The following is a 21,733-nucleotide window of genomic DNA, read 5'->3' as shown; positions in this document are numbered from 1 at the left end:
TACTTCTGTTTTTTCTTTAGTCCTCACAGGAACTTTAACTTGACTTCTAGCAGTTTTATTTGCTTTGCGTTTGTTTCTTGGGCTGTCATGTAGAGATGTGTGTTACCCAAGGGACTTTTTAGCTCAGCACCTTTACTTTAAGCCTTTATTTTATTTCTGCCAGCCGCCCCCATTCCTTTCCCTTCATCCCGTCTGTCTTCTCCTTCGGACTCTCATCCTTCATCCCATCCATTTCTGTCAGGTACTGAGGCTCATTTCCTGCCATGTCTGCTTCATCTCATGATTGATTCGGATAATGGTTAAAGTAACTGAATACATATATTTCCTAATTGGAATTTATTATTTAATTTAGTTTTAGTTGTTTAGACTTTTGAGATGGTTCAAGAGGTCTGATAACATGATGTTTCACGCACACACACACAAAACCATTTTCAAGGATCTTTTACCGATGTTTGTAGTCTGCCATTACCATGTCTGTGTGTGTGTCTTGTTTTTCAGTCCTTTGAGACATGTAGGCATATATCAAAGCACAGTGAGACAGAGGAGGCTGCTCTGAATTAACAATTTCAATGCCACCTCTATAAAACGCCACCTCTAAGCCCCAGCCTGAGTCACAGTACTGTTTCAGAGGTCAGCCGAGTCAGTGCTCGACATGAACATGCGATATGAAGCATTTAGAGCAGTTCTCTTGAAATCACACTACTGTAAGGTTAAAGAGCTTTAACCTCTGGAGTCCTGTCCTGGATTCAAACAGTATTTGTGCCATTTTTCAAAGGCTGCCAAACATGGCACAGTAACTACAGAAGCTAACTGCTGCCAATATGAGGAATAAATCCAGAACTTGGCACAGAGTTGCAGCTGAAATCTGTTAGATGAGGTTCAATAACCTCACTGTCACTGACTCGTTTCATGGCTTTTTATCTCTCTGGGCCTTCCAGTTGTTACTGAGTACATGTGGAGATAATTTTTTTTTTTTTTCCAGGTAGAAATTTCAAACAGTGGCTAAAAATTCTCACAATCCTCAGTATCACTACCACTTCTCTCATGACAAACGTGACCTTTGACTCAGTTGCTGTCATTTTTAACACAGGTGATAGCGGTTATGGTTATGCATTTAACCTCTTTCTTATTATTCCTTGAAATAAGTTTTGATGAAAACTGGAAAAGAAACACATACACACACAAAAACAATAACAAAAAAACAGCATTACAATACCCCCAGTGCCGTGCTGTGGATGAATGAATGCAGTATATGCAGTAGCTGAGCGCGTAGCAGGAAGTGTGAGGAAAATTTAAATGTGTTTTGAATTTATTTTACTGTTAAAAAAGGAAATGAAGATGTGGGCAGTACAAACGCTTGAAAAAAAAAAAAGTAGAGTATATTTGAATATTTACATTATTTACAATATTTACAAATAAATACATGTAAAAAAAAAAAAGAAAAACAAAACAGAAACAACAACCATGAACCAATAACCCAGAGCAGCTCAAACTTTGCATGGATATTTATATTTTCTTATAAAACACATTCAGATTACACAGCATGTGTGATGTTGCAGCAGTGTTTTAGAAAAATCACGCAAGATGGCGCCATTTGATTGGTTATGCTTGCCCGAGTTTTACAGCACTGTTTTGGTTGCAGCACAGGCGCAAGAAGATCTGATTACTTTGAATGAATGTTCGAGCCGGACGGGGTTGATTCTAAAACAGGGAGGGGGGGGGCGGTCCATAAAGCAGAGGTCTGTTTTGTAGACACTGTGATGTTTGTGCATCTCTTCATCAGGTGGTGATCCAGAAAGAACAGATATTTTTCCTGTAAAGATAAGAATTATTGCACCATTATTACTCTTTGACTTTGTCCGCACCTTGCATGCAAAACACACGTGCACACACTGCTCATGCACAGTAGAGTAATAGACACTACCTGTCTTCCTGGCAGGTAAACTGTCAGGAAGACAATCTGCTGATAGGTAAACTGTGCGACAGCCAGCGAACATTTAGGCTTCAGCCTCTGATGTACCTGCAGTATGTTGTGCCACACTCCAGGTGATCCCTGCAGCTGGCACCAACAGGCTTCAGACTGTTCCAGCGCCACAACAGTGATCGTTTGGTCCGCTGAATCAAGCCATGCCAGTTATCAGGTACAGGCAATGAATTAACCTGTAAAGGCCAATATTTGATCCTTTAGATTTAATCAGCCTTAATAACATCCAATACTGTAAAGCCACAATCAGAAAATTGTTATTTAAACAACTTACCTGAACAACACATAATAAAGACAGAAAAACAGAAAGAATGATGATTTTTTCCTGAAGAGTTCTCATGCTGCTTGCAGATGAAGCTCCAGTCAGAGGCTGTTTTGCTGCAGGCTTGGTTTGTGACCTACGCCTGTATTAAAGGCTTTAATTGGGTTGGGGAGGAGTTACCCTCTAAATGATTTATCAGGTTGTTACTAAAGCGTAAGGTTTGGCAGACTGAGCAGGTCAAGTCAAAGTCAGCGATCCAAATCTGTTATACAGTGGTACTTATCATTCAGCTGCAGACAAAGTTTATCTGCATGACTCCAAAGTACACTTTGGACCTCAACCTACTAACTGAGGACAATTCCACGTCAGAGGTTTCTAAGTGAAACCCTAACGTGACTTTAGACAACTATGCATTTACCCGTTTATTCCACCCGTGGAGTCTTTCGGGCTGCCAGAAGAAACTTAAAATTTGAAGGAAGTCACTTCATCAGATGTCCAAGATCTGAGGAAGGGACTTCCTGAAGTCTCCTTGAATTTCCTGGTAACCGGACACAAGATTATGTAAAACAAATCATCCCCCACCACGTTTACCCTACAATCAGTTTAGTTTCTGTTCAAGCAAATCTTTGAACAGAAGACTACTTCCAGACTTTAAGCTAAGATTGTATAACTTAAAAATTATTTTTCTTAAATCAGTCAGGTATAAATATGTATAATCCCACAAAATATGCAAAATATTTAAGAATTTAGAATAAGAAAAAACATTACTAAACAAAACATTTGGCTCTTCTTTAACATGGAATGATCATGAAGTGCACTCATCGGTTTTAAGATAGTTAAAGTCTCCATGCAGAAAAAAAATCCATCTTACAACTGTCACAGAAATAAACATTTCCAATATAAAGGGCGGCTACTCGACTAAACATCACTCACCCTACCCATGTATTGCTTTATCACAGGCAAAAACTTGGGCTATAATATCTTTTTAGTGGGGAAATAATTATTTGATCCCCTGCTGAATTTGTAAGTTTGCTCACTAACTAATAATTCATTTTAATGGAAACAAAATTTTAACCAAAAATCCAGAAAAAAAGACATAAAAGTTTAAAAATTAAATAAATACATAAAAAAGATTTGCATGTCATTGAGTGAAATAAGTATTTGATTCCGAAGCAAAATATGACTCAGTACTTGGTGGAGAAATCCTTGTCGATAAGACATTTCTTGTAGTTGTCACCAGGTTTGCACAGATCTCAGGAGGGATTGTGGCCCACTCCTCTTTACAGAAACTCTATAAATCCTTCAGGTTTCTTGGATGCTGCTTGGCAGCTTGAAGCTTCAGTCCCTCCACAGATTTTCTATAGGACTGAAGTCTGGAGACTGGCTAAGACACTCCATGACCTTAATGTGCTTCTTCTTTAGCCACTCCTTTGTTGCGTTAGCGATATGTTTTGATCTTCAGTGTTCTGGCTGAGGTAAGGAGGTTCTTGTCCAAGATTTTATGGTACATGGCCCCATCCACTGGCCCCCCAATGAGATTGTCATCTTGTACCCTTAGCAGAAAAACCGTTCCAAAGCATAATGTGTTCACCTCCGTGGTTGACTGTGGGGATGGTGTTCTATGGGTCATACTCAGCATTTCTCTTCCTCCAAACATGGCGGGTCAAGTTGATGCCAGAGAGCTCAATTTTTGGTTTAATCTGATCACAGCACTTTCTCCCAGGCCTTCTGTGAATCATTGAGATCTTCACTGGCAAACTTCAGATGAGCCTGTACATGTGCCTTCAGGATCACGGAGACCTTGTGGGCGCAGCAATCCAATTTCAATCCATTACGTCTTAGTGTGGACTCTTGGTGACTGTGGTCGCAACTGCCTTCAGATCATAAACAAGCTCCTCGTGTCATTTCAGACTGATCCACCACCTTGCTTTTGTGATCATCCTCACCCCATGAGGCAAAATCTTCCATCTCCAGACCAAGGATTGATGGTCACCTTATATTTCTTCCATTTCCAAATAATTGCACCGATAGTTGTGACCTCGCCAAACTTCTTGCTGATGTTCTTGTAACCCATTTCAGCCTTGTGCAGGTCTTCAATCTTGTCCCTGATGTTCTTTGGCAGATCTCTGGTCTTGCCCACTGTGGTAGAGTGGTTGGAATGGAAGAAATTACCTGTCCACAAAATGAAACTGTGGACAGGTGTGCTTTATGCACATAATGAGTTGAGATCAGAACTATCTGTAATTGATCTGAGTGCCACATGGGCACACAGCCAATCAGTAGGAGCCACAGTTCTATCTGGGTTGTAGGGGATTAAATGCTTATTTCACTCAATGACATGCAAATCAATTTATGACTTTTATGTTTTTCTGGGTTTTTGGTTGATATACTGTCTCCATTAAAATGAAACTACCATAAAAATTAGAGAGTATTCATTTCTTTGTAAATGGGGAAAAAAAACTTACAAATTCAGCAGGGGATCAAATCATTATTTCCCCCACTGTAGTTAAAGAAGAACTCTGTTGATGGAGACGTTTTTTTGCTTGGGAAGATCCTAATTACATCATATATGGGGAAAAAGTCAATACGTGTAATAAATGTAAATATCTGGGGTTAAAAGCCTATAAGGCCACTTATAGGCTTAAAGGCTGTATAGATAAAAGTGAATGTTAATAAATATCTATATTAAAATGGCAAATTCAGAAAAACAATCTGCAATGAGAACTTTATGACAGAGTACCTCATAATGTGTAGGTGGCTCAGGACTTTTGTCCATTTAAATTGTTACCAGAAAACAAAACTTGTTCACGTTAAACAGAATTGTGGGTGTCAGCCATGAAAGTTTCAACACCGCAATGCAAATAATACATTAGTCAGACCTCCCCCTAAAGTTTGTCATCCAGCTACTCATGCTTTATTGGTGATCAGCAGCACAATGATTCAGTACTTTTGCAGTGTAAGACAGGAACTACAAACACGCCCTCAGGGAACAGCACAGAAAGTTTATTGGTGAATGGTAGCAAATAACAACTGTGCAAACTGTCACTGTGACCTAATGAGAAATCTGTTTATAAATTGTGATTATAAACAATATCGATTCTGCAAGTGTGTAGTAGTAGTAGTAGTAGTGTAAACAATATTCTCTTTTAAATACAAAACACAAAACAACAAAATTAAAAATGAACACAAGAGATTTTGTCAGTGGAACGTAGTGGCTGAAACTGCAAAAACATCCACATTATAGTGAAATTGTGTTCAACGTTGGACAAAAAAAATAAAAATAAAATGGTAATAAGTGGTCTAAGAGTCCATAGCCCAAAAAGATCTTTCAATTAAGTCATAAAATTCAGCACAAGCTACTAAGAAAACAAACAAAAAAAAAAAGTCAGTACAAGTGCCTTAAAAGATTTTATGTTTTTTTCAGTGTCACTACGACACAGCTTGCTTCAGCACAATCAGTAATGTTATCAGTAGAAATTACATTAACATATTTATGACAGTAGAAAGCCGCCCTTTTTACTGCGACTGTACGATTAATACTGGTTGGATCTGATGACACACTAGACACACGTGTATAATTACTGTAGATTACTGAGCTTAGCTACAACACAGAACATAGCTTTAAAAAGACCACAACCATACACTATCACAGCACCTGAAGGCAAAAGGCTGAAAGACAAGCTCAAAGTAATCTGTACTTTGAGTAACTTTAGTGAACAGCACATTTTAGGCTGCATAACTAATCGTCACCACGTTAGCCTGACTTTTATTTGTCCATTATGACATACAGTCAACCCAACCAACCCGGCTTCTTAGCACTGTTTTTCCTGCTCTTTAAAACCAACTTCGAGTACCAGAGTACTCTGGGAATCTAGTAACTGTTTCAGTACCTGCCGTCAATCACCTTCTAGACATACACGTACTCAGTTGCATTCAGGAATGCAGCAGTAGCACACACATATACGGTAGCAGTATTTTTCCCACTTCAAGAATGTTTGAGTTAGATAGTGTAAGGGGTTTAACTCACTTCAGGTTATTCCAATCCAAAAATCCCATAGTTGGGAGTTAAAAATAAATACATGATCCATTTAAGATTGACCAGAAAATAAATATGGATTTCATTCATCATTACGACTTGAATTAACCCCAAACCCAGCAACAAACACAAAGAGGGGACAGTTTTTTTCTCAACTTTGTTTCTTAAAACTATTAGATTGAAAAAAGATTAAAACATGAAGATCAAGTTATTAGGGTTACTTGAGAATCAATGGTTAAACCACTTGAAATCGTCCTGCAACCAAGACAATCTTCCTCCTTTCACATCCTGTTTGGTGCTACGAAGAGAGCAGAGGCTGTCGTTCAGCAGCAGTGCTCTGAAAAAGAAAACGCCACACAGGAAAGAAATTATATATTAAAATTCAGGCTGCTAAGAGAGCAAGTGTGGTGCTGCACAAGGAAGTCAGGAGTGGCAGAGAAGTACATGAGGGTGCTGCAGGACATGTATGAATGAGGTGTGTGGTAGGAGGTGTATGGTACGAGTTCAAGGATCAAGGTGGAGGTGAGATTATATCAGGGATCGGCACTGAGCCCTTTCTTGTTTGCAAAGGTGATGGACAGGTTGACAGGCGAGGTTAGGTCTGTGTGGGCTATAATGTTATTCTCTATTATATTATTTATATTATATTATCTATAGTGATTATGATGTTAGTCTCTGTAATGCTTGCAGATAATGCAGTGACAGTAAGGAGTGAGTAGAAGACATCCTGGAGAGGTGGAGGTATGCAATGTAAAGAAGAAGAATTAAAGTCAGTAGAAGCAAGACAGAATACATGTGTGTGAATGAGAGGGAGACAGGTGGAAAGGCAAACATGCAAGGAGTAGAGGTAGTAGACGAGTTAAAATACCTGGGGGTCAACAATCCAAAGCAATGGGCAGTACACAAGAGAGGTGAAGAAGGGAGTGCTGGCAGGATGGAGTGGGTGGAGATGAGTGTCAGGGATGATTTGTGGCAGAAGCAGCAAGAGTGAAAAGGAAGGTTAACAAGATGGTAATGAGACCTGCTGTGAGAAAGTGGCACTGACAAAAAGACAAGAGGTGGAGCTGAAGATGCTCAGATTTTCATTGTGAGTGATCAGATTGGACAGGATTAGAAAACGGTACATCAGAGGGACAGCTCAGGTTGAGTGGTTCAGAGACAAAGTTAGAGTTGGTTTGGACATGTGCAGAGGAGCAGCAGTGGACATACTGGTTAAACGATGTAAAATATGGAGCTGCCAGGAAGGAGAAAAAGACCACAGAGAAGATTCATGGATGTAATCAAGGAGAAGATGCAGAGGGTTGGTGTGACAGAGGAGGATGCTGGGGATAAGGTGAGATTGATGTAGGTAATACATTATGGCAACCCCTAAAGGGAGCAGCTGAAAGAAGAAGATAATACTGACTGGCTACTTTGTTAGATATACCTGTTCAACTGTTTGATAATGCAAACATCTAATCAGTCTATCACAGGCTGGTCTGAAAATTTCAGAAACTGCTGATCTGCTGGGTTTTTCCCACACAACCATCTCGGAATGAAACAATCCAACAACACCCAATGAGAAAGCACTCGGCAGAACCAGGCTCAGGGAGGACGGCCATCTGCCCCAACCTTAATGACATCACATACTTATTGCTGCTTATCTCAAACGCTCACCTCGGGGGCTTGCTGTCGACACACCAAGAACATGAAGACTCCTCCCACAATGATGGCCAGGCCAATCAGCATGAAGGGAATATTCTCCACAACATTCTGCTGAACAACAATCGCCTGCAGCTTCTTGGCTGCTGTGTCATCAATGATGGCGCTCTGACAAGACCGTATGAGACAAGAGAACAAATAAGAACACAGGCCAGAACCTCTATTAAATAGTAAATGTAAGGTTCTTTAATTTACTATTTGTTCATGTTTGCACTCAAATATATGAATGAACTGTAAGACTCTTATAAACAAGTTATTATTTCATTTTTGACTACTACTGATTTATACTTCAAACCACTTTTAACACTGCAACTGTTTTTGTGGTACATACCACTACTACTACTATTACTACTACTACTACTACTTCTGCCCTTTTGTTGCTTACATACAAGTTGGAGTTTTTTATTTGCAGGATTACACAATACTTTAACACTTAAAAGACGTAAACATGAGGTGTGTACTGAAAACTGACTCCAGTAGATTTTAACTACAGGGTACTACAGATACAGCATCAATTTGTATTTGGTGTAGATTTCTAATTGAGATTTATGGAAACCAGAGCTCAGACATTATTGGTAGTGTGTGTGTGTGTGTGTGTGTGTGTGTGTGTGTGTGTGTGTGTGTGTGTGTACCTCATTGATATAAACCACAGGGAAGACCACTGTCCTCACATTTCCCGTTTGACTGAAAGAAAAACAAAAAACATTAAAGTGCCACATCAGGGCTTGTTGGACTCAAAAGAACTGCACAAATTGTAATGGTTCAAAATCAAGTGGAAACTGAACTATTTCTTGTGCAATTGTGTGTCTTTTTGAAGTTCATTATTGCACAAAAGAGCAGACACTTGGCTACGGATAGATTTTGATAAGACTTTATTGATCCCAATTCCAGTATCACTTCTTTTTTTAAGTTTGAGATTCTAAATTTATCCCTCAGGCCTCAGAGATTGGTCAGTGATCCTCTGGCAACCTCCGGTCACTAAGGTAAAAATGTGTACTCCCTGGTTGCTGGCGGCTGCGGGCTATCACCGGCTGAGTCTGTCACAAGAAGGGTGCTGCAGCAAAAACCCTTATTGTGACTGCTTTGGTTGCTGTAGTCACCCATACTTTGCAATGAAGACACTGACTTCTCTGCAAAACACTCATCAAATACCTGATAAGCAGTAGTGAAACTTCAAACAGTGTGACACGACTCAAAGTAAAAGTGAAATGTGTTGGTTGCTGCAGCAAGTAACAACTTTTACTTGTCTGGTGATTTAGCAGTCCATTTCACAGCCAGCAACCGCGTGCCATCCGGTCAGGGAACACACATTCTTCCCTAGATTGCCAGGGGGGGTCATCAATCTGGAATCTAAGCCTGTGTTACCTGAGAGTTTATGAGCAGTAATCAATTTTTTTGCATGGGGGAAGAAAGTAGATCTAGAGAGATCTACACAGGCTTTCACCAACAGCAAAACTCTTTTACTATCTGAGTCTGACGACAGTGTAGAAAAAAAGAGTATAAAGAGGTTTGCTCTACTGTCATGAGGTTGACGTGGAAACTGTATTTACAAAAAGAAGTGATACACTGAGGTACAAATGGACTGGACTGTTGAGTGCTGGTTCTCAATTACGATTGCTGACTGAAAGCTAAGAACTTTAATGAACTTTGGGCAACAATATATGTTTAATAGTGACATTCTTACACATTTTAAATAAATATTGATGTACAGTAAACATATTCAAATTAAAACCTGGCACTTTCCTTTTCCTTTTGCCATTTTATTTCAAGTTGAATAAAGAGCTGTCAAACAGAAATAATGTCTAACTATCCAAACACACTCTGAACTGTTAAGACTGAAATCGAGATTATCTCACTGCTGATTCAATCTGATGCCAGAGAACTTGTAACGAGTGAGCCGGGTCTGTGCAAAAGTCCACTCATAATGATGATGGTGGCATTATTGCTTTACAGTGTTCTTACTGGCAGCCCTTCACAGACATGGGTAGTATGGGGGAAAAAAAAAATTATGAAAAATTGAATTCTTCAGCTGCTTTAACTGATGAAATGAGCTGATTACCTGAAGGAGGGAATTTTCTCCACATAGACGTTGATCTGGAGTCGCTTGGCTGCTTGGAGAACAACTCCTGTTAGCTGTAAAACAGAAATGAAATGTGTTACGGAAAAAAGAGTTCGTGGGGAAAAAAATATACCTGCCACTCCTGATGTATGAACATGTATATAAATAATTATTTTATCAAATACCACATGTTTTCTACCCACAGTGTCACGGTCATGATCTTTACAATGCCAGCGTTTTTCCAGTTCAAATTATTTATAAATTAACAAAAAACACTGGACATAAAAGTACAGATTTTTGCAAAGATTTTTAGACGTGCAGATTCTCATCCATTACATAATACCATCAGCGAAGCATGTGCTCTGTCCCAGATTCCTTATGCAGCTTGACAATGACCTCAAAGATTCAGCTGGAGTCATAAAAAAGGTAACTTCAGTGAACTCCCCACAGCCATGAGCATTAATTTGGGATTATGTGAAAAAACAGAAGACGTGCCAGCTGTCAAACAAACCTAATCTGGGGTTTTCTTTTCCTTTCATTTTTTAAAGTTTGCTGCATTTTGAATAAATTTGAGAAAAAAAATTCTCAGGATTCATAACGTATTCTAACGTTTTATGTTTTAACATCTTTATCACAGGCAAAAATAACTTCACAGCTCTGAAGCTGGCAGTGAACGCGGTTGAGGGCATCACAACCCGGCAGTTACGATAAGCCGCAGGACTCTGCTCAGTCTTAATGATACGTAGAGATTAAAAAGGATAAACGGGAAAAACAGTAGCTTGTTTACCGAGTTCAAGATTTTTGTAACCGTGATGTGACCACCTTACAGGTGTGTGAGAAGAGTACGTGTGCTTTTATACTAAAGCGTGGCAGTGAAGTCTCAGAAAAAGCTAGACCTTAACTGACTGAGCGGTGCACAGTTTGTTTATGATTTCTTGCAGCATTGAAAGTGGTCTTCTGAGATGGTACACATTTTGTAGCAAAGGTTGTGCCTTATCAGTGCATCCTTTAACAGCCGTCAGATAAAACACAACCCCAATTCCAAAAAAGTGAAAAACATAAATAAAAACAAAACTCACAACCCCATATTTTATTCACAACAGAGCACAAAAAACACATCCAGTGTTTAAACTGAGACATTTTAGTATTTCACGAAAGCTATTAGCTCATTTTGAATTTGATGGCAACGACACATTCAAAAAAAAGTTGGTATAAGACAACAAAAAGGAAAAGTAAGTGAGACTAAAAAGAAAAAGCCAGAGGAACATTTTGCAGCAAATCAGGTTGTTTGGCAGCAGGTCAATAACATGATTGAGTATAAAAAACAGCATCTTAGAGAGGCAGGGCACCTGAGGAGTAAAGATGTGCAGAGGCTCACCAATCTGCAGAAACAACTGTCTATAAATTGAGGCACAATTTCAGAATAATGTTCCTCAATGTAAAAATGGCCAAGACTTCAATTATCTCATCCCATAATACCATCAAAAGACTCTGAGAATCTTCTGAGAAAGCTCGGTGCGCAAGGGTCAAGGCCAAAAACCAATATTGTGATCTCCAGGCCCTGTCATGAAAATCGCTGCATGGGATCAGGAACACAGTTAACTGTGCCATCTACAAATGCAGGTTAAAGCTGTATGTGAACGTGATCCAGCTCATTTAAAACGGGCCGAGGCAAAGTGGAAAACTATCGTGTGGTCAGACAAATCGAAATTTGAAGTTCTTTTTTGGAAAACACGGATGCTGCGTCTTCCAGACTCATAAGGAGAGGAACAATCTGGCTTGTCATCAATCCTCAGTTCAAAAGCCTCCATCTCTGATGGTATGAGGGTGAATTAGTGCTTAGACAGGTTTTTTGGAACATATGCTCCCATAAAATATGGGTTTATGAGATTTGGAAATGATTGCACTCTATTTTTATTTGTATTTTATACAGCGTCCCACTTTTTAGGAACTGGTTTTGTACTTTGGACTATTGTAGAATCATTTAGACTACTTTTTCTTTGCTTTCATCTGAAATGTGTAAAATATAGTTATCAACAATAACTTATGGTTTATTTTAGCATTTTTGAGCATAATTAATAAACCGATGCAAAATGCTTTATGCATGTGACGCATCAGTGAATACATTTCTGTATTTCATGTACTGTGTTGTTTCTGTCTACAGAATTTGAACACACTGGCAGAATTAAGCTTACATATGTGGGCAGACATGCAGAAATATTAACTTGTTTTGTTTGTTTGCTTTTTTGTAAAACAGTAAATTTGAAAAATTATGAATAACATTAATTATCTTTTCCCATTAAACATATTTTGATTAAAGAGCTTGCGCATACTTACAGATTACCCATTATAGGGATGTAAAAAAATTGGGGGGTAATTACCAATACTGGTAATTTAGGACAGCTGTGGCTAAACCTTACATTGGGTGGTGGTCTAATACATTTGTTAAGCCCTATGTAGTATGCCCAGGTGCATGCTGTGCTGCCGGAGGTGTTTTTTCAATCCGTGTCTCTTTATCAAGAATTGACTACAAGTTCAAGCAAGTAATTAGAGCATTATTATCATGATAAAAGCAGTTAGAGCTTATCTTTCGTGACAGCTCCGTACCATGTACCTCTGCTTTAATTTTTAACCACTATTTTAAACAGAAGCTCTGCTTTGTGGATAATTATTGGCTAGCAGAGACCAAAAAAAAAAAAGCTGAGACACTTCTCCATCTAGTGGTTAAGTTTGGTATTTTTTTTTCAAACCCACTGAAAAATAAACTGCAGCTAATTTTTCTAAATGAAGAAATATATTATAAATAAAAGAGATTCACAATAACATAAAAAAAAAATTACAAAATAAATATTTAAGGGTGAAAGCTGTGATTCCTACCGGATTTACATCGATGGCAGTCTGGTGCTGTTCCTTGATTGGCGTCATTCCGAATACATCCTGAACAAATTTCTCATCAGCCTGGTAAAAGTGCGGTGAAGACATTATGATAGGAGCTCCTAAAGAGCAGGAAAAACATTAGGGAAGGAATTAAACAAAGCAGAGACAACATTTCACGCTAAGGCACAATATGAGGAAAATCTTCCATATGTACACAACACTGTTTAATATTGAATTCTGATACAGCTGTCTGTCTTAATAGGGACACTGCTAACACTGGCCCCCTGAACACTAACTACTACATATTCTTTATAGTGCAATGAGGAAATGATACAATTTACTGGTCAGCACCAGCAACTATAGTTTGTTTGCTGTAAATCAAACCACCTGAGAACTTTCACTTCATTTAATCATCTATTGCGTCTGAGGAGCAAGAAAGTAAATACGGGAACAAGATCTCGTGCTTTGGACTAGTGGATGTATTTGTAATGGAAACATTCCTTGGCTAGCAGGTATTACTTCTTCATTAGCCACAGCCAATAGGCACACTTGCCTAAAATGAGCTGCTAGCTCAAACGTGAATGTTTCAGCTGAATCAGAGCATGTTTTCGATGCAAATAAACCTTTCCGCAGTTCGTTGGTGTGGTTTTATTTTTAAATTTAAAGACAATTTCCATGTTCTCACCAATGGATAACAAGCTAGTCTGAATGAACTTAAACCTAAAGGCACCGTAAAGAGCATTTGGCTGTGTTTAGCACAATAAAAGGCTGTATTATTCATTTCATGCAGGCCACCTGCTGGTGCAATCCCCACCTTGTTTACATGTTGAAATATTCAGCAGGCCAGAGCCCAGGCAGTTACCAGCAGGCACACAAAAGCCTGCGTTGTCTGGGTTCACAGTCAGATTGGCAAACACCGAGCTGGGGGGGACGAATCGATACCCGGGGATCCCCTTCACTGTCACATCCTCCTCATACGCAGCATACAGGGACCTTACAAACAGAGTTACAAGCTTGTTAATCTCTGGAGGCAGCTTGTTACTGGAAAGTGTAACGAGGTTTAAATTCATTTTGTACGTGAGCTCTGTGGTAAGCTCATTTACACAAAAGCCTGCATGGCACAAACTGGTTATACCAAAAGATTTTCAAAGGCTGTGCTGACATGTCGTATTAACCAAGCTGTTAGAAGGCCTGTGAAGTGCTTGTGCCGTTTTTGATTCTAATGCATCAACAATCACTGAGGGCTGACATTCGTTGTTTTAAGCAGCACTAAATAGGCTGGGGCCTCATTTAAGAGGTCAACACTGCCCAGCCTTGCAACCAGCCAAACTAAATTAGGATCCTTAATCCAATAATATTCAGACCTGGAAAGGCTTAGGAGGGCTGAGCGGGGGGGGGGGCATTTCACTGGCTCTAGCTCATGCCAAGAGGGATAACACAGTAAATGCTGCATGAGTCAGCAGATGACATTAAACTTAACTGCGATTACCTTCATATAAAACTAAAACTGTCAAGAAGAAAGGAGTTTTGCTCAGCTGTGCACGACAGGCAGACAAAGTTTTATATTCAGCTACAATGACTGAAGTGAAAGCAAACATTTTCAAAAGAGGAATTAAAAAAAAATTCATTAGTTTTTTTTCTACATAACCTTTTATGTTAAAGTGGTGTAATAAATGTCTCTTCCCTACAATGAAAATAGTTTTGTGCACAATGTCAAACAAATAAGTACGATAATTTTTTTTCACCATTTTGTATCCATGAGATAAGGAAACAAAACAATATCAAATTTACTTACAGTACTGTGTAAAAGTCTTGAGCCACCCCTCATCTCGTTATATTTTGCTTCTAAGGAGCCAGACTTTCCTGTCCTTAACCATTTTCAGAGGAATGTGGTTTTTTTTTTTGTTTATTTTGTTAACCCACTTAACACTAACCTGCATACAACAGACAACCAAGCATATCTTTCTGCTCTACTCACCTGCACAGGTCAGAGGAGAAAATGTAGAGCATCTCATTCTTGCTGATGACGGGATGGAAAGATGTTCCAGTGGTTCCATTAATCATATTGCATTCATCAGATGTCCACCAACTCAACGAGCTGCGTATATAATCAAAATGTTACAATGTATTGTTTTCCCCATCAAGTGTCATTCATGGGTTTAAAAATGTGAGATTTCAGACATTTTGCATGCCCAGCTAAATTAGATCTTGGAAACCAATTTGCTGGACGAGCCAGCAAAGATGAAGACTGGATTTGTTTGTGGGTAACACACATTATAAAATAAATGTGGTTCCCAAAACTACTGCTTAAAGTGCGACTGCCAAGTCTGAAACAATCAGATTTGAAGACAGGCAGAGACGCGCGCCAGTGCAAGAAAGACGATAATAGTTCTGTGGATTTTTTTTAAGTACAGAGGAAGGGCAGGGTCAGAGACAACTGAGGCCGGGTGCTTTACTTAATAATAATAATTATTTTATTATTGATTACATAAACCAGAGTGTTCCAAAGAACATGTGTCGCCTGCTCAAAGGCTTCAATATGTTGCACAGTTACTGAGATACTGAAAGTGAGATGGAAAGTTAAAAAAGTAAACAAAGGGCAATAACTCCAGTATAAGAGGAGGTAGGGTTGTAGTTCCTGTGTTCTTGTCCTACATACAATCATTTGGTGTGCATCCATTTAGACCTCGCGTGACCAGCGATGCTCACTGACTGGATTTATTGTGTGATTGTAAATTTGTCATTTTGTACTACAGGTGAGAGGAGACAATTACCTTTCACCTTTCCAAGTGTCCACTCTGGAAAAGTCCTTGTAGTTCTGCTGACCAGTGAAAAACACATATTCTCCATCGTTGGAAGCATTGTTCTGTAAGATGGGGAGAAAAGAAAAACAGGACATCAATACTGTAACCTGATCTAAACTCCAGAAAAGGACAAAAAAAAAAATCTATACAAATCACACAATTTCACAATAAGATGCATTAAAGATACCTTATAGAAAAGTCCAAAAACATCATCCAGCTCAGGTCTAAACCTTTTTAAGGCTTTAAGAAGACCATCTTCATATCCCCACAGCAGCTCTCCCACTGTACGGGTGGTAAAAAGGCCTTCCCCAGTGCCCGTCATGTAGGCAGAGATCAAGTTGGCAATAATAGGATTGTTCTTGAATCTTTCCATCACCGTCTACCAGAAGAAAGAGAGGAAAGGATGCTGTTAAAACCTATGTTTTTAGTTCAAATTAAATAAAACCTTATAGCAGGCCATATCTGATCACACTATATTTAGCAAATAAAGATTGCATGAGCTTAGTCAGAGATTTGCTGCATATTACTGAGGTAAAGCTGTATCCTGACTGTGCTGTTGTCTCTATGGAGTTACATAGATTACATAAAATATTAAGAAAACACAACTTCTTATTTCATGTTGCTAACCAGTTGAGGTTTTGCAGACATGTAACCATTAAGCACATGACCGCTAACCACGTTAACTTGTCCACAATTTTGGACAAACATGGTGACAATGCAGGATCAAGTGAATAATGCCTCAGTCACACAGGCCTAGATGCTGGTTTCCAACCATCTGACAACCTGCTGTCGCTAGGAAAAAAACATGTATTCCCCAACCAGTTGTCAAAAACCTCCTTGTGATTGCTTTAGTTGCTAGCATATTGCTGGGAAAACACTGTCCAGCTGCTCTCGAACTATATGAAACTGTGAAAAGTGTAACACAAACTGCAAACGGACACCATTTGCCTTCAAGGTTAAAGATGCACCTTTTGAAACATGTTGACAGCAGTGCTGAGGCACAACTTTTACTTTTACTTTGACACACCTTCTCCATTTATGGCTTGCCTCACACTTTTTATAAGATTTTTTTTTCTTTTTTTTATAAGATTTACTACCGATCCACTAGTAGCTAGCGAGTACTTGCCCACAAACATGAAAAACTACAGGCAACCGTGGCAACCTACTAGCAACACAAAGCAATCACTCAGAGGTGTTTGGTGCAGCACCTTCTTTTGGAACCAATTTCACCTAGAGAGAGCCAGCAACTTCCAGGGAACCTCTGCCAACCAGTCGAGGAATACACACGATGAATGTGTGCATGATGTCATGTGAAAAACATCCTAATGTTAGAAAATTGTACAACTGTGACTCAGCGCTAGATAATCAAATCAGACTAGTGCTGTAGATTTCTATTGCTCACCATGGCAGGGATATTAACTGTCCTGATGAGGTCACTCTCTGGACCTCGGGACATGTTGGGCTGGAAAATGTAGGTTTTAGTGTTGACAGCTGTTACTTTAGTGCCATTATCCTGGAAGTCAATTTGCTCCATAGGCCGATACTCTCTGTGGAGAAAAAGTGTAACAGGATATATTTATAATCTGCTGCAGGGCTGCAGTCAAATATCATAACTAGTTTTGTTCATGATAACAGTATGACAGAGGATCAGACTCCCTACTTTGCATCTGCACTCTTTAACACGCAATGTTGTACAAGCACAATATATGAACAAAGTTATTCACATGACCAGTAACCTCACACAAAATGTGTTAAAGGTTGTTCTCCTTTGTGGCTCAATTTCATGTGACTTTCAAAAACAGCACATCTGTGCAGGATGACATGTGATTGTGACGCAATTATTGAGAAAGAGAGAGAGAGAAAAAACACAATTTTTTTTTAGCATGAAACATGTTAATGGTCAGGCAAGCGACTAAATAGTGGTTGTTTCTTCATAAATCCAGAAGAGATTCATAAACAGCTTCATTTTATCTGATTTAGTGACCCAGAAAACACCTGTGAGTATTTAAATTAACTTTCAGTGCTACTGAAAAGAAGTGAGTGCCAAAAGATATAAGATGGATCAGCTGTGTGCATAACACTGCTGAGGATACAATATAATATCTGACAATCTTCATTTTCACCTTTCATACAGGCATGTGCAGTTCAGAGTTTCACAAATAAAAAAAATTAAAAAAAAAAACGGCTTAAAACAAAAACAAACAAAGCATCTTAAAATTAAATAGAATAAACTTTAGAAGATGAATACACTACAATTAAGTGAATAAAATAAGGCCAATAAAGATTTTTTTTTAAGTAATTCTACATAAGACAGGATAAAAACACAAAACATCAAACACAATACTTGAGAAGTTAATGTGTACACGAATAAAAATTAAAGCCATGCTTTAATTGAATGAATGAATGAATTAGGATTTGTGTTTTGGTTTAAATGAATTAACACTTCCAGTTGTTTTATGAACGTCAAGATCCTGAAGGTGTGGATTGGGGTGGAAAATGGATTGCACATTATCCTGTCATGGCACAATGACACTGATTGAACACAATAAAACACAATGAACTCAATAAAATGGCATTTTGGAAAAATAAATATATCAATAGTACAGTTATGTTTCACTGCACAAACTGGCACTAGTACAAAACTGGGAAAACTCTTATTTTCATTTGACTATAAGCTAAGACAGAAACACAAAAATGAAACAAGCACTTAGACTGCGCTCCAGTTTGTATGCAGCTGTGTTGGCTTTGTTTCTTTTTTATTAGGTTGGCAGTTTACCAAATGTATGATTCCAGATGAATTGCACTTTTATAAACCTCCTTCATCTAACTCTGCACCTTCAGACAATGGCCATTATCCTTTAATAACTTAAAAATGAACCCAACACAGTATAACAAGTTAAGATTAAAGGTGTTTAATGCTACTACCATGGGACACAAATTCTAACAAGTGAGCCTCTAAATTATTATCTCTGCTTCGCCTCTATCACTTAAAACGTTGCATTAACTTAACACTTTGGCTTCTTCTGAGGATTTCCTTGACTTCAAGAGATGAAAGTAGAAACAAACGTTAAGCCTTTCTCCTATTCCTCTCTCACCTGTACGTATATGGTCCTATCTCCAGCACAGCTGGCCTTTCCCCATCCAGCACCTCTTGGGGATTTGTGAGATTGAAGAAGTAAAACTGCATGTAGATATGTGCCGGTGGATCCTCCCAGGCCTCAAATGCATCCGTACCATTTTTCAGAACGACTTCCTAATGGGGGACAAAGGGCGGTGAGTTAATTGTGTGACTCTAGCAGTCTGAGCAATCTGCTGATGACATGCTGATGGCATGCAGTTTCACATCCCATACTGCGTTGTGATGTGGAAAGGCATGAACCTGCTGCAGGAGGTGAAATCATCATTTTGGGTCATGATGTATACACACACACACACACACACACACACACACACACACACACACACACACACACACACACACATCTTCATTAGGTGCACATTTTCAACTGCTCGTTGACACAAATAAATAATCAGCCAATCACATGATCTGAAGTAATTTAGTCACTGTCAAGATCACCTACTGCAACCAAGCATCAGAATGGAGAAGGAAGGTGATTTTCAACCGTATCAACGTGGTAGACAGGCTGGTCTGAATATTTGATAAACTGCTGATCTACTGGGATTTTCTCACACTACCATCTCTAGGTTATACAGACAGTGGTCCAAAAAAGATAAACTATCCAGTGAGCAGCAGTTCTCTAAATGAAAATGCCTTGTTGATGCCAGAGGTCACAAAATAGCCAGACTGTTTCAAGCTGATTGGAAGGCAACAGTAACTCAGATAACCACTTGTTACAGCCAAGATACGCAAAAGAGCATCTCACTTTCTCTAACTCTTCCACATTTGATAACTCTCTACAATGCCACGCATCTTTCTAGCAGATAATCATCTGTTCTTTCATGTGAACATATCAACCCTGCATTGTCACAACACTTAACACACACTGAGACATTTTATTGCACCTTACTGTCTACTACACTTTACACTCTGTTACACTGAACCACTTAAAATCATCTGGCATCAACTACAGGTTTTATTATATTTAGTAAGACATTTTACACTCGGTATTATTTTTGCTTTGTTCACTTTGAGCTATATTACTTTACTTTATAGGTATTTAATAAGTTTTAACCATACTGAGATATGTCTTGTCATATTATGTTTTATGTTACTGAGCTGTTATTACACTAATACTCTACTTATTTAAGCTGTGTTTATCTCTAATTTTAGCTGCAGTACCAAAAGAATTTCCCATTTTTAGGATAAACAGAGCACATCTTTTTTTTTTTTTTTACCTTATCAAAGCTATAAACAAACACAGCTACTTTAAAAACTGGATGCTACAGCGGGTCTTAAATTATATCCAAAAAAGTCATCTGTAAAACGTTTAATTTCACATTAAATAACCTCAGCTGCTATAAAACAGTTCAGCCACGCTTTCATAAAGAAATCCAGACAGTATTTGTTGTAAGCGCAATAAGCTAACTGTAGCTGCTATCATAATGGGTCACGTTAGCTTATCTGAGCTGAACGCCTATTAAAAAACGCTAGACTAACTCAGACGCTTACCTTTTTAACCACCGACTGTATTAAATGTGGAAACACGCCGGTCAAAACCAACGAAATGCCGAGAATCAGCATCAGTACAGAAACAACTCCGACGCTGTAAATGCAACATGACTTTAGCACCATGACGAGGCAGTAGACAGCCAAAGACTCCTCTGAGCTTTCACTGACAGCAGCTCCCGACTGTTTGTTGTTTTTGTTTTGATAACCCAGGAACTTGCTCGGCGGAGCGAAGACTCCCATCCGGAAAAAAACGCTTCTCTCTTACCACTTCCGCTTTCTTAGACAGTCGATGCTTCCGTGAGCATGCATCCGTGAAAAAACCTCAGTGATTTAATATAACCCATTTATTTCATGTTATGGGGCATTATGCTGAAATGTGATTATGAAAAACAAACAAATGAATTAAACTCTCCCCCACGCTAGCTAGTTGTTAAAGCCAAACAGTAGGGCGAGTGTCTATCTTGAAGAAGAAACACTCTTTGATTTTTTTTTTTTTTCTTTTGAACATATTTTTATATGTGAATGTAAAATTGTGTGACTGCTTTTATTTCAATGCGACTCGGAGCAAGCTTGTTTATTTTTGCAACAGCCTAGTGCGGTAAACTTTGAAGAAAAGGCAAACTGGAGCTAAAAGACGGAGTTTTCAGTAACTCTGGGGAACATGTGTGCAGTTCCGACGCAGAGTCACTCAATGTGAGGCATGACAGGCATGACAGCTGTCACTTCCAAAGTTAACATATATTGAAATTCAGAGGTTTGTATTATTGTGTCATTTGGTTTGTGGTACTTTCATCTTTTTGTGTGAATAAGCAAAACAAGTAAACGAGTAAATGAAATTGTTTTAAGCACAAAACCTTGGCTAAATATGTTATTTAAAAATGTAAATCTCCCTTTTTATCTTACACTGATAAATGTGTGCAAATGTATAACATATTATGTGAAAACTCTAATCGAATGCACGCGTGATTAAGAGAGGCAAAAGTTTTTTGGTGTTGTTATTTTTATTTGTTTGTTGTTGTTTTTTAATGTAATATCTTAAATGGCTGTGGCAATTAAGGGCTTTGCCACAGTTGAAACAGAATAAATACCCTTAGCAGTATTTTCCAGTGTTGTTTCAATTGAGTTTCAACATGAATGTAACCTTTGTTTCTTTTTCTCAGATCAGTAGTTGTTTTGGAAGTATCTCTTGTATGTGGTGATGTGCTCTCCAGTTTCTTGACTGTGTGATTGTATCTCAGCGCCTGTGGCTCAGGAGATAGGGTGGGGGTTATCCACCAATTGAAAGGTCAGTGGATTGATTTCCGTGCCTACTTCAGGCTGCATGTCAAAATTTCCTTGGGCTGTGTACTGAACCGATACCACAAAGCTGTTCATCCTCTC

At 38.7% G+C, this 21,733-nt stretch overlaps 1 protein-coding gene across 1 annotated transcript; it reads right to left on the bottom strand.

Moving 5' to 3' along the window:
- Nucleotides 1-5,228: 5,228 nt before the first annotated feature.
- Nucleotides 5,229-20,553, bottom strand: scarb2c (scavenger receptor class B, member 2c). Its single transcript, XM_030742631.1, has 12 exons — nucleotides 20,354-20,553; nucleotides 18,819-18,976; nucleotides 17,126-17,270; nucleotides 15,911-16,102; nucleotides 15,694-15,785; nucleotides 14,898-15,017; nucleotides 13,734-13,912; nucleotides 12,920-13,038; nucleotides 10,043-10,116; nucleotides 8,616-8,667; nucleotides 7,939-8,091; nucleotides 5,229-6,619 (listed from the first exon to the last, which is right to left on the bottom strand). The coding sequence occupies exons 1-12, from the start codon at nucleotides 20,474-20,476 to the stop codon at nucleotides 6,581-6,583; spliced, it is 1,446 nt and encodes a 481-aa protein (XP_030598491.1). The 5' UTR covers nucleotides 20,477-20,553; the 3' UTR covers nucleotides 5,229-6,580.
- Between the last annotated feature and the right edge of the window lie 1,180 nt (nucleotides 20,554-21,733).

Source organism: Archocentrus centrarchus, chromosome 12 (assembly GCF_007364275.1).
Source record: "Archocentrus centrarchus isolate MPI-CPG fArcCen1 chromosome 12, fArcCen1, whole genome shotgun sequence".
NCBI classification, from domain to species: domain Eukaryota; kingdom Metazoa; phylum Chordata; class Actinopteri; order Cichliformes; family Cichlidae; genus Archocentrus; species Archocentrus centrarchus.
The sequence above is the reverse complement of the archived record's forward strand: the minus strand, read 5'-3'. Positions and strand labels throughout refer to the sequence as shown.

Coding starts and splice junctions, on each gene's coding strand:
- scarb2c (XM_030742631.1), bottom strand. CDS start 20,476: ATGGTGCTAAAGTCATGTTGCATTTACAGCGTCGGAGTTGTTTCTGTA. Junction 8,092..8,615: donor CTGTGGTTTATATCAATGAG/GTACACACACAC, acceptor CGGTCTTGTCAG/AGCGCCATCATTGATGACAC. Junction 6,620..7,938: donor GTCGACAGCAAGCCCCCGAG/GTGAGCGTTTGA, acceptor TTTCTTTTTCAG/AGCACTGCTGCTGAACGACA.